General features: G+C 39.9%; 1 protein-coding gene across 3 annotated transcripts in view; it reads right to left on the bottom strand.

The window, feature by feature from the left end:
• PDS5A (PDS5 cohesin associated factor A) overlaps positions 1-13,276 on the bottom strand; it is a 95,995-nt gene that overhangs the window by 13,404 nt on the left and 69,315 nt on the right. For all 3 annotated transcript variants that reach the window (XM_084797585.1, XM_084797586.1, XM_084797587.1), the window contains exons 20-28: positions 12,410-12,533; positions 11,114-11,272; positions 9,292-9,360; positions 7,266-7,402; positions 5,044-5,167; positions 4,606-4,810; positions 4,064-4,178; positions 1,896-2,028; positions 996-1,115 (exon numbers count right to left, since the gene is read on the bottom strand). In XM_084797585.1, coding sequence (XP_084653711.1) covers positions 996-1,115; positions 1,896-2,028; positions 4,064-4,178; positions 4,606-4,810; positions 5,044-5,167; positions 7,266-7,402; positions 9,292-9,360; positions 11,114-11,272; positions 12,410-12,533 — 1,186 coding nt within the window. The remainder of the gene's footprint in view (positions 1-995; positions 1,116-1,895; positions 2,029-4,063; positions 4,179-4,605; positions 4,811-5,043; positions 5,168-7,265; positions 7,403-9,291; positions 9,361-11,113; positions 11,273-12,409; positions 12,534-13,276) is intronic.

Below are 13,276 nucleotides of genomic sequence, written 5' to 3'. Positions count from 1 at the left end.
TTTACAAAAAAAAAAACTTTTAAGGTAGCTAAAGATAAATGTTACAAATGATAGATACCAAAATGCTTCACTTATCAAGAAATATTACAATTTCCACAAGAGCCTGGTGTTCTAGTGTTTGGCATTACCAGACCAAAGCACTATGTTTGAAAAAGAGAGCGACATATGAGAACAGAAACACTGGGCGGGCAAGACGGCTCAGCGGGTGAGGTTGCTTGTTAGAGGCCTCCAACCTGAGTTGACTCCTAACCCACGGATGGAAGGAGAGCGCCCTGACTCCAGCTGCCCACTAAGCAGCATTTTGTGTCCTGTGTAGGTGCAGTTGTCCTTCCTCGGCCTTCAGGGCGTTTTCATTCCAACAGTGCTCACCTGGCTGACACTGTCCAGCCTGCATAGACCTTGCTTCAGTTCAAAAGAAGAGCTCATTATAGAGCTTCTTGCCTAGCATGTACAAGGTCCTCGGTGTAATTCCCAGAACACACAGCATTTTAATAAAGAAGGGTAAAATAATTTTAAAGATACGAAGGTTTCTTTTCACACCCAGAATGAACACAGGAGCAATAACAGAAGCTTATCTAGAGAAGCATGGCAGCCTTCCCTTCCTCGTGAGGTCAGAGGCTTGCCCACCCCTGCACACCCCCACAGGGCTTCTCTTGTAGTCCTGGCTGTCTTGGACTTGCTTTGTAACTAGCCTGGCCTTGAACTTACATAGAGATCCACCTGCCTCTGGATTAAAGGCCTAGAGGTGTTTTGAGGTATGGGGTGGGGAGAAGGGAGACAGGGTTTCTCTGTGTAGCCTTGGCTGTCCTGAACTGCTTTGTAGACCAGGCTGGCCTTGAACTCACAGTGATACACTTGCCTCTGCTTCCCAAGTGCTGGGATTAAAGGAGTGTGCCATAGTGCCTGGCCCTAGAGGCTTTTGTTTTTGTTTTTGTTTTTTTAAAAACCCTACCCTTAAACCTATCTTGTCACTGATGTTAAGTGAGGAGACTCACCTTTTCAGGCTGTGTAAAGAACTTCATTGGAAGAACTGGGTCCTTTGGTGAGTCTGCATTGCACAGAGCACTCTTACTATTGATGACACATAGAGCCACATCGCAAACTGTATAAAGTTTCTAGAGAATAAGAAAAACTATAATTTCCACAACTGCATAATAATTATAAGTACATTCCTATAAGATATATAAATTCAAATTGAAAAAAACACGTGGCCACTTGTTCCTTCAGCAGCTCCCATTTCTATTCAGTATTCTTTAGACTTCCAGAAAAGAGAGTTCAGACCATAGAGATGTATACATTTTCTCTTGCTACCACAGGATGCTGTAAGGTTTCAATCAGCTGGTATCTTCCGGTCCAGGTGCTAACACCTTTTTAGAACATTAAAAGTTTCCAGGAAAAATAATCTTTGTGAGTACAGGCATTAAAAAAGACAATCAGGCCTAGAAAGAAGGCTTAAGAATTAACAGCAAGCCGGGCACAGTGGTGCACGCCTGTAATCCCAGTACTCTGGGAGGCAGAGGAAGGAGAATCTCTGTGAGTTCCAGGCCAGCCTTGACTACAAAGTCCAGGATAGCCAAAGATACACAGAGAAACCCTGTCTCAAAAACAAAACAAAAACAACAACAAAACAGCACTTGTTGCTTTAGGAGATAGCATGACTTTGGCTACCACTACCCACATGGTGACTGAGAGCCTTCTGGAGCTTCAGTCCCAGGGGATCTGAGCCTTCCTCTGACCCCTCTGAACAGGCATCAGGCGCACACTTGGTACACAGTAATACATGCAAACCACTCAAATACAGTTAAAAAAGAAAAACTGAACACATTTGCAGCAACTATGACTATGTCTCAGAAAGCACTGTGATTTAACGTGGCGCGTAGCAGGCGTCCAGCTACCTCATTGGTCTTGGACTCGTCTGGAGACTGGGCGTCTCTGGTCAGCTTGATGCTCTCCGCCATCTTCTTCATGAAAGCATGGCTGTTGTTCTCATTCTTTGTCATTAGAACTTCAAGCATAAACCACAGGCACCTAAGTGGAAAATGTATTAAGGAGAATAAAAATAATTTTTTGCTTAATGGATTAAGCACTTATTTAAAAGTTTGCATAATATAAAAAAAAATAGTAACACATTTTATTAATGACATCAATTCAAGTGGATTTTCTTTTTCCTGCCACCCAAGCTTATTTAGCTTAGAATTCATCTTTTCAGTCTCTGCTCTCTGAGTGGTGACTGTTGGGGTTACAGGTGTAAGCACCATGTCTGGCTCAAGAGGAAAACTAAGTCACAAGACATTTAAAATAAAACTGCTTACTCTGCGAGTTTCAAGAGGTGCATAAACACCACAGAGGGTCTCAACAGACTGTGGTGTGTTTCAGTCCACACCGGAGCTGAAAAAAAAAATCTATCTGCACACCCTGCAAGCTGTGCAGAGGTTTGTTACTGTTATATAAACTGTGATGAGACGTGTCAACTCTCATGTATTATGAGACTGCTATGTGTGATCATTAGCCATAGAGCTAAGTATATGTATAAAATCATGTTTGTAGCTGGGAGGAGGTGGTGCATGCTTTTAATCCCAGCACTTGGAAGGCAGAAAGCAGGTGGATCTCTGTGAGTTCGAGGCCAGCCTGGTCTACAAAGTGAGAGTCCAGCACAGCCAGGGCTATAGAGAGAAACCCTGTTTCAAAAAACCAAACCAAAGAAGAAAAACAACAACAACAACGAAACCCCAAACTGTGTTTGTGTTTCCTCTTGTCACAGCATACTCAATACACAAACTGAATGAATGGGACATGTACATTGAGTTTCCACGAGCAGTGAACCCCAAATCACACTAAACATGAGCGTCACTTGGGGAAACTGAAAAAATATGGGGATGGGTCTTTGTTGTTGTTGTTACATTCTCAGAATGACTGACAGTTAAGAATGTCTGCTCTGCTCCATGGAAGGGGTAGAATTAATTTGATAACATCATGTGAGGGGCTGGGCACGTAGCAAAGAGCTTCTTCTCAGGCGTGGTGGTTTGCTCCTGAGGGGAAAGTTCAAGGTCATCCTCACTGCATGGCTGGTTTGAGCCCAGGCAGCGCTACAAGCTTAACACTTCACATGAAAAGTAGAAGCATCTTCTTAGTTAACTCTGGCTGTCAAGTCGCGATGACTATTGGACCATGGACAATCAAAGCAGCAATCATTGCACAGTTGATAGAACTGCTGTTCAGAAATACCACACTATTAATGGGCATAATTGTGAAGTGAGCAGGACTCTTTCTAAACAAGAGATGCAGTCTGTTTGATCACAGAGAGGTCGTGGAGGTGGATCTGGCAACTTTATGGGTCATGGCGGAAACTTTGGAGGTAGTGGAGGTAACTTTGGTCGTGGTGAAACCTTTGGTGGAGGTGGTGGCAGCAGAGGCAGCTACGCAGAGGTAATGGTGGGTATAATGGACTGGGAGGCAATGGTGGAGGCCAGGACATGGAAAGCACGGTGCTGGGTATGGAGGAGGAGGAGGAAGAGGAGGAGGCTATGGTGGGTACAATGAAGGAGGAAATTTTGGTGGTAGTAGAACCACAATGACTTTGGTGGAAGAAGCTCGGGCAGTCCCTATGGCGGTGGCTATGGATCTGGTGGTGGAGTGGTGGATACGGTAGCAGAAGGTTTTAGAAAAAAGCAGCAGAAAAGGCTACAGTTCTTAGCACGAGAGAGAGTGAGGAGTTGTCAGGAAAGCTGCGGTTGCTTTGACACAGTCGTCCCAAGTGCATTAGTGGAGCTGTAAAGATCTGCCCCAGAAGGAACAATGATCCATAGTCAGAAAAGTTCCTGCAGCTTCAACAGGAAACCCTCCTTGTTCAGGACGTCATAGGCGCAGTTTGCAACAAGTGCAGCTGTGGATGAACGCAGTGTAGTGCACTTAAGTTTACACCTCTGAGGTAGTTTAGCTGTTGTACACTGCCCTGTAAACTGTGGTAGTGGTACGAGGAATAAAAAATTAGGAAGTTTTAACTTTAAAAAACAAAAGTTAAGAACGATCACAATTTGTAGAATTCCTGAAATATATGACTTACTCTTTAATATCACGAAGTTGATCAACATCTTGTGATCTTGTAAAATCCGGATCGTGGGCAAGCAGGTGAATCATGTATGGCACCACACACTCAGGCAGCAATGATAATAATTTCTCTAACAGGGAAACATCACAGTTAGCAGAGTAGTTTTTATATTTGCCGTCTGTGTTTGATCTCTGACCACTTGTTGCTATATTCCTCTCAGCTATCTACAAGTGAAGGGAACGAGTGTCCAGATGACGCTATAATACCTTTACTTCAAAGCCAAGGGGTAAACATACTAGACAGCAGAGGACTGGAGAAGTTAGGAAAAAATACATACTCCGACACCTGCGTAATGTGTACGAATTGACCTACACTGATGATTGCATAAAAAATCACATTTACTCAGGACAATTTTAAACCAAGTAAATGATTCTAACATAAGATTTCAGTTCCTACACATACTACGTCTATAATGCCCACACTATAGAGTCAGCCATTTACTAGTGGAAAGGCAGGTGTCCCTCTCTGGCGCACACTGTGAACCATCAGGTACATACCAGTAGCTGTGGGGCTCTGTTTAATGTACTCCCTGCGTATGCTGATGTTCTTGAGCAGACACTGGCGTGCGTGTGCCCTCCGCTCCTTCACAGGATCTTTGGCACACAATGCAAAGATGGCCATATACTCCAACGGGAGCAACAACTTCACAAGTGCCTTATGAAGCTTCTGGGCAAATATCTGCCTTACTTGGTAGCACTCATCCTGTATCAGCACAAAACAGAGATATACGAGGTGAGGAATCACTTACATACACATGCACACCAGCACTTTAAAGCATTTTCTCTTTGTTAAAGAATTAAAATATGGTTATATTGTAGCAATGAAAACAACAATCTCTTCTGTGTATATATCCATATATGAAATGCATCTGTACTCAGAGAAAAGTAACTGCATTCAAACTGAAGACAAAGATTTGAAATAAGTTTTCCACTTACGTTAATAACAAGTGCACAGAGCTGAAACTGTTCTGGGGTAATAATTTCATGGTAACAAGGTTCCTGAGCAAGCTTCATTATGGCACTACCAGCAGCTAATCGCAAGCGAGACATATCAGATTTACTATAAATAAACAAAAAGAAATAAACATTTCCTATAACCATTATTACATATAAGATTGATTGCTTTTTGAGTGTGAGATTGGTAGTATGTAACCACATGTGCAAAGAAAGGCAGCTACTTTGTGTTTATGAGCTTAGTGGAGAGAAAAGGCTTCACGATGTCACTGTGTCACTGAAGTCACTATGGCTTCCAGCCAGGCTCTGCCTCCAGCTGTTCAGCAACCAATCAAACTATTTATAACGCTAAGAAAAGCCACTTTCATTACAGTCTGTACCCCATATGTTAAGGATACATGGTCATTGTGAAATTTTGATTTAAACAAACCAAACGAGTATCATTTCAAATATATTTGCTAAGTCACATACATTTATACACTATTAAAACTATGTGAATCCCACACATTTTATAGATGTCAGTGAAACAATTACAGAGTAAAAGGATACAGAGATTAGAATGCAGTTATATGTATATTTTGCGTTGATTATTTTATCATGTTTCACGAATGTTTATATATCAGTATAAGAACATATTTAAAAGGGCAGATATAAAATGTCTCACAGTCTGCTGGGCGGTGATGGCGCACGCCTTTAATCCCAGCACTCAGGAGGCAGAGGCAGGAGGATCGCTGTGAGTTGGAGGCCAGCCTGGTCTACAAAGTGAGTCCAGGACAGGCAAGGCTACACGGAGAAACCCTGTCTTGAAAAACCAAACCGAAAGAAAAAAAGTTTCACAGTCCTTCTACGAAGATATCACCAACTCACAAGGAGAATAAGAAAAGAATTATTTTTAATTCCCAGGGAGGAAGAATTAGTTTTTTTTTTTCAATTTGATTGAGGAAAATTATTCCTTGAATTTAGATCACATTAATTAGTTTAGATGAATTAATTTAGAACTACAAATACTTAAACATTTATTTTCCCAGGTCAATTGGTAACATTTAGCGTCCAATTGTATTGTGGATTGTGTGTATTGTGTGTATTGTGGATTCAGGTATCACTGAACTGTAAGACCTCACTAGAAGGCGCTTCAATACACTGTAAAGGTATCCTAAATATAAAGATTTCGTTATTGCCAACCCATCTCTAACCACTCTGTTGATATAAAACTCCCATTAGCTTACCCACCATAAAAAAAAAGTTAGGTTTTATTTGTCTTTTCCGTACCACTTCATTTTATGAAAGCATTACCCATAATGAACTATAATTGCCTATAACTCTCTTAAAGCACATCTTCTATTTTCTGGAAGAAATATTTTTAACATAGCACAGCAATACCTAGTATCTAAAAGTGCTCAATAAATATTGAATGCGTGGAAAAAATAGAAATTATGTCCCTTACACAAATTTAAGTAGAAATCTTGAGTTATCACTGCTGGTGCTCTTGATGGCAAATATTTGAAAGAAATAAGGAAATTGGCAATTTCATATAAGTAACAAAAAGTCAGTAATTTCACTAAATTGAAAGTAGAAATTGAAAAACAAACAAACAAAAAGGGGGGCGGGGAATTGGGGGCTGGAGAGATGGCTCAGTGGTTAAGAGCACTGACTGCTCTTCCGAAGGTCCTGAGATCAATTCCCAGCACCCACATGACAGCTCACATCTGTCTGATGCAGTTTTCTGATGTGTAGATGTAATGTAGACAAAGTATCCATATACACTGAGTAAGTAAGTAAAAAAGAAAGTGGAAATTAACTTATCCACTTTTTTGTTCTTTTCTTGAGATTGTCAGGCTTCTACTCCCCGCCCCCCCCCTTGACCTATCATTGTAAAGTCATTCCATTTGTTCAATCATATTACAGGGTTATCTGTTTTTGCTACACTTCTCATAGTGTTACAAAGTAGAAACTCAACAAGTAATTGTTCAATTATCCACCAAATGTGATGGTGTAACATCACACTTGAGCTGTGTAACATGACACTAAGCTGGTTAGAACTAAACAACTGTTAGGAGAAGGTGAAGATGAAAACATTCTAACATTCTTCAATGTATCCCGAAGATAAACCCAAAGCTCACAGTGTGGTTACAGTACTCAGTATTAGTCAGGGAGAGAAACTCTTACTCAAACTAGGGGAAAAGGAAACCAGAAAGAAAGCTCACCTGATCCTCTTTTGCTCTGTCAGGTCACCCTCACTAACCAGCATCGCTGATAATAACCGAAGAGTTGAGTTGGCAGACTTAGACTGGTTGTTTTTCATACCCAACAGCCACCTTACCAGAAGTTTAATTGCCTGTACCTATAAAATATTAACATGCTAAAAAAGAAAGCAACTTAAAATTCCAATTAACGGGAAGATTAATCTGAACCTGATTAATGACACCACTTATCGTCATCAGTGGGCATTTATTACCCAAGGCAGTAGGAGGAGAGGAGTAAGCATACTGCCCTGCTCAGTCTGCACGACGCGGCTTTCGCACAGCTCTGCACGTTCCGATTTCCAGCAGAAAAGGCAAATGACACATCACTGTGACAGATACTCCTTCAAGTCTGGCTCCCTAGGTTTTGACACTATTTAATTTTTTTTCTTTAATTACTTAATAAAATACACCTTAAGCTAGGGAGTGGTGGTGCATGCCTTTAATCCCATAACTTGGGAGGCAGAGGCAGGTGGATTTCTCTCAGTTCGAGGATTTTTTAAAACAGTATTTAAACAGTGTTAAAATAAAAAAGTATTTAAAACAGTGGTAACTAGAGATTAGGCAGGTGGGAGGAGGGAGAAATGGACGGTAACTGGCACAACAATGTACCTGTACACACGTAGTGACATTATTTAATTGTTTGTGTGTGTTTTTTTTTAAAGACAGTAACTCTCCACAAAGCCTTGGCTTTTCTGAAACTCACTATGTAGGCCAGGCTGGCCTAGAACTCAAGAGATCCACCTGCCTGTGCCTCCAAAGGGCTGGGATTAAAGACATGTGCCACCAGATTGGCCAAAGTATTAACTTTAAATATAGTCACAATTTAATAATTAATGCTTAACAATGATTAATTGGACATTTTAAGGTAGCTAGTAGAGAGGACTAAAGACATTCTCAATACAAAGAAATGATAATATGCTAACTTATCTTGATCTAATTATATTATAATATAACTCCACAAAAAGTACAATAAGTATAGATTTAAAATCTTTAAAAATGTAAAAATAGCCACTATGCTGGTTAAAAACTATTATTTAGTGAATTTCATAGTGCTGTAGTATCAGAAAACCATTGACTAAATCAAGTCTGGTTCATCTTAAACATCTTGATGAAAATGTTGGAGTTTATAACAATATTTGTGGTCTATTTATATATTTTTGTTTTTCCAAGACAGCCTTGGCTGTTCTGGAACTCTCTTTGTAAACCAGGGTGGCCTCAACTCACAGAGACTCACCAGCCTCTGCCTCCTGAGTGCTGGGATTGCAGGCCTGTGCCTGGCTTATTTGTGGTCTTACTTATCTGAACGACTGTTACTATTATTATCTGAAGAGCTAGCTAAAGATCTAAGTATTGTTTCGTATATTTATATATCAACAATCAGACAAAAATATATGACTAAAAGAGCTCTTTTGCTGGCTACATCCCCAGCAGCAATTCAAACCCCAAACAAAACAAAGCAATGGCAACCACAGCTCCTTAGAGAAGTATTAATTTATAATGAATTTTAAAGTAAAGTGCCTTGAGGCTAGAGAAAGAGCTCAGTAGTTCTGAGCACTATTGCTCTTCAAAGGACCCAAGTTTGTTTCCACCCATGAAAGATAACTCACAACCTTGGGTACCTTTGACTTTAGGGGGACCTGACTACCTCTGACCTTGAGGGGGCCTGCACTCACTTGTACACACGGATGCATGTACATGTATGCACACACGAGTCCACATACTACATACATACGTGATAAGTAAATAATGAATAAATAAAGCAGCGCACCAGAGAACGCTTACTACTAAATTAAAAAGCCCTAGATATCCAGGCACGATGGCAGCACTCAGGAGGCAGAGGCAGGCAGGTCGCGCTGTGAGTTCAAGGTCAGCCTGGTCTACAAAGAGAGTCCAGGACAGCCAGGGCTACACAGAGAAACCCTGTCTGGAATAAACAAAAAGGGGTGGGGTGGGGTAAGCCAGGTTATTGAGACCCATCCACATTTACCTTAGCTAGAACTTCAGGAGAAACTTCCTCATCTGGAGACCACAGTTTTCCATTCTTCTCACCTGTTGACTACAGACAATTGAAAAGATTTAGTTCTTCATCCTGAGTAATATACAATGTGAAAATAGTTAGGTAAAAGAACTTAGAAATGGAAAACAAATTTGGAGGAGTCACACTTTCCAACCTCAAAACACACTATAAACCTATAGCAAACAAGACCATGGAGCAAGACTCGAGATACAGAACAATGGGTTAAAGGGGGGGAAAACCCCTTTTTGTTTAAAAACACACACACACACACAAAAAAAAAGCTTTTCCATTTACAGGTTAATTCATTTTGACAAGGGTACAAATATGTTCTGGGAAAAAATAGTATTTTAAACAAATGGTGCTGAGAAGAGTGGGAGCCAACAGACTGTGACCGAGTGACGCTAGAACATTATAGCACCTTACAGACACAACTTAAAGAGGAGGTGACGCTAAGCTAACACAAGAAGCCCTAGAGGACAGCACACTCAGCAAACACTAAATCAGTGCTCAGTACCCAGAATGTCTAAATACTCTCTGCTGGTACAGCGGCAAGTGCCTCTAATTCCAGAATGTGGGAAGGAGGCAGAGATACAGGGTCCCAAGGCCAGCCTTTGTTACACACAGCGCTGGAGCCCAACTTGGCTGTACAAGACCAATCTCCAAACCACCACATAGTACACCTCAATAACAACAAACAAAAGTACTTAAAGGATCTGAACACACCACTTTCCAAGAGACACAAAGAAAACAAGAACATAGAAATGATTCTAAATACCATTTCTTTTTTAAAAAGGAAACCATACACATAATAAAATACCATTTTACATTATTCCTCATAAAGATTGGAGAAATTGGAACCTTCAGATTTGGTTGGTTAATAAGGAATAGATACTATGGTAACCAGTTTGGTGGTATCTAAAAATGTTCAATGATAATCATGTTACTCAGAAATCTTATGTGTAGTACATAGTAGCATTAATTACAATTGCTAAGAGGTAGAAACAATCCAAACTGTTAATTAACAAAGTGTGAAGTATACAAAGTGGTTATTTTTCAGCAGGAAAAGAAAATAAAAGATTTTTATCAATAACACAATAAAAAGAATCTTAGAAACATTGCCAAGTAAAACAAGCTAGATTATAAAAAAACAAGTATTAGACAGTAGGATACCTAGAACACATTCACAGAGTCGGCATGTGGGCTCTGAGGGGCTACATTAAGGAAACCTGAGTACGCTGCGTACCAGGTAGAAGGAGACAGCTGACTCCATCAGACGCCCTCTAAGCCGCGTTAGCAGACTGTAATGCACACTCCCTAATTTCTGGATTGTTAGGTCCTTTTAAAAATACACTGTAGGTGCTACAAAGATGGTTCAGTGCGTAAGAACAATTGCTGCTCTTACAGACAACCTAGGTGCTATGGTCAGCATTTGCGCTTTTTCTAGCCTCTATAGGCATTGTATACACATGATACAGACATACATGCAGGCAAAATACCCATACACATAAAAAGAAATCTTTAAAAAATAATTTTAAAGTAACAAACAGTTATTTTATCAATAAGCTATAGTGTGGTATTTAAAAACTTCTACATAGTGACTAAGTTAGATCATATTAGGTACATCAGTCACCTCAGACCTAACACGAAGCAACACACACACACACACACACACACACACACACACACACACACACACACACCCTAGATATTGAAAAAGAGATGTTTCTTTGTCATCAAAGATAGAGACAGTCTTAAACTCAAGACTCGAAATTCAATTAAGTTAGAAACTTACCCTGTCATTCATCAGAAGATCTTTAACAATAAAGTTTGCCACTACAGACTTCATTGGGGAAGCAAACTGATCTGGTGCTAACATGGAAATGTGGCCCAGTGAGACTAATGGAGTTATAAGTTGTTCTGGTACATCAGCATTCAGACTCCTACTGAGAGGCTAAGAAAATACAACAAAAAAATTACCCATTGGTGTTATTATTGCCGTTACATATTCTACAGTTCTCCTAATTTTACCATGTCCAAGTCAACCTGTTATACTGATATGATCAAATTTAATTTAATCATCTTAGATAGTTGGTTATTTCACCTACTAAAATATAACTGTGGTGATTCAAATAATAATGGCCTCCATAGGGTCACATGTTCGGACGGCGCTGTTTATAAGAGGCTAAGTCACTGGCCAGCGCCCCCAGTTACTGGAGCTGCTTAGAAGAGACTAAGTCGCTGGGAATGAGCACAGGCCAGGCCCAGTGTGTCCTTCTCTCTGCTCACTGTGGAACAGATGTGAGTTTTCAGCTACTTCTGTCTTCCAACTGCCATGCTCCCCACCATTACCTCTGCGTTGAGAGCAAGTCCGCAACCAACTGCTTTCATTTGCAAGTTGCTTTGGACATGATGTGTAATGACAGTGCTAAGATAATAAGTAACACAATAAAACAGAAAAAATATAGAAAAAAGGAAAGCCCAAGAAAAAGAAATAGAAATAAAGACATCTCCCTTTTAGCAAACTGCACTTATTTTCCATGTGTCTTCATCTAATTTGTCATGTTGTTAGATTTTTTCTTTTTTACGCTAAGACAGTTTAAACAACCTAGAATTATAAAAATGAAAGAGTCTGTGGCATAGTATCATCTAAAATTTATAACAATAGGAATGCCATTCAAGAATAAGAGTCTGAAGCAGGCAGGTGGCGCACGCCTGTAATGCCAGCACTGGGGAGGCAGAGACTGCAGGTCTCTGTGATCAGAAACAGGTTGTCTTGAAAAGCAAAACAAACAAACAAACAAACAAGAAGTGGAGTCTGTGCAAGAGTCCTACACAGAGAACTGATGGGCGGATTCCTGTTGGGCGTGGCGGGAGGGGGAGGAGCCAGAGCAGACAAGACGCAAGGTAAGGAGAGCGGCCACCAGGGTGCACTGTGTGAACCTGGACTAACAGCTGAGCAGACAAGTGCAGAGTGGAGTTACACTTTAATGTAAGGACACATATAAACAGCCTTAAAAACCTGGACTCCAGCTTTGCCAAATCACAGACTGACACAAACCAATGGAAACATTCTGTGTACTATGCATACCTCAAAAATCTGTGCGAGCTGGACTTCCTTATTTGAGAAGATGGCATGGATACAGTGCACAGCCTGTTTTGCTTGGTGTGGAGTACCCCTCTTTGCTTTCTGATGTAAAATGGGAATTAAGGTTCTGCAAAAAATAATAATACAGTTGTATTTTTCTGAAATATGCAAATCCCTAAGCTTCTTATTCTTCATTCTCCTACATCATTAGGTACGTGCCAGCAGAGAAGGCTTTGTTACACAGTATTTGACTGATTAAAAGATTTAAAGTTCCCTATCGGTCTCAAAGTGTAAACCAAAACATAAAATAGCAAACAATTTTCATTTTAAAGCCAATTCTTTGGTATAGAAAAATAACAAACTAGCCACTCCCTTCTGTTATTCTAAAGTAGAGAAGGGCGGGGGGGGAGTAGCAAAAGACTAAGTTTTACTAAACAGCTGAAATGTATCAGAGAAAGTGAGTACACACAGATATAGATGCATACCATTTGGTAAAATAAAACCAAAGTTTTCTAATAATCACTCAATACAAGTATAGCTACCATTTGAGGTTATTTCTAACATGGACTAATTCAACTAATGAATATTAACACCTGAAAAGTATTACAACACAGCAAAGAAAGCTAAAAACATAAGAATCTACTGAAACTGCCAATGTTTACACAGATAAAAAAACATGAAGACGGATTTTGAGGATATATATATATATATACACACACACATATATGTATCAATGCATTTAATCACATGGAAGATAGAGTAAAATTATTTCTATAGAACAATATGAAAACAAATATAACAAAGGAATAACTGCTGACCATATGACAAAACAAGTATATGAAAGAAATATATTCATACGAACCTATAAAA

Source organism: Acomys minous (assembly GCF_964271855.1).
Source record: "Acomys minous genome assembly, chromosome: 10".
In the NCBI taxonomy this organism is placed as follows: Eukaryota; Metazoa; Chordata; class Mammalia; order Rodentia; family Muridae; genus Acomys; species Acomys minous.
The sequence above is the reverse complement of the archived record's forward strand: the minus strand, read 5'-3'. Positions and strand labels throughout refer to the sequence as shown.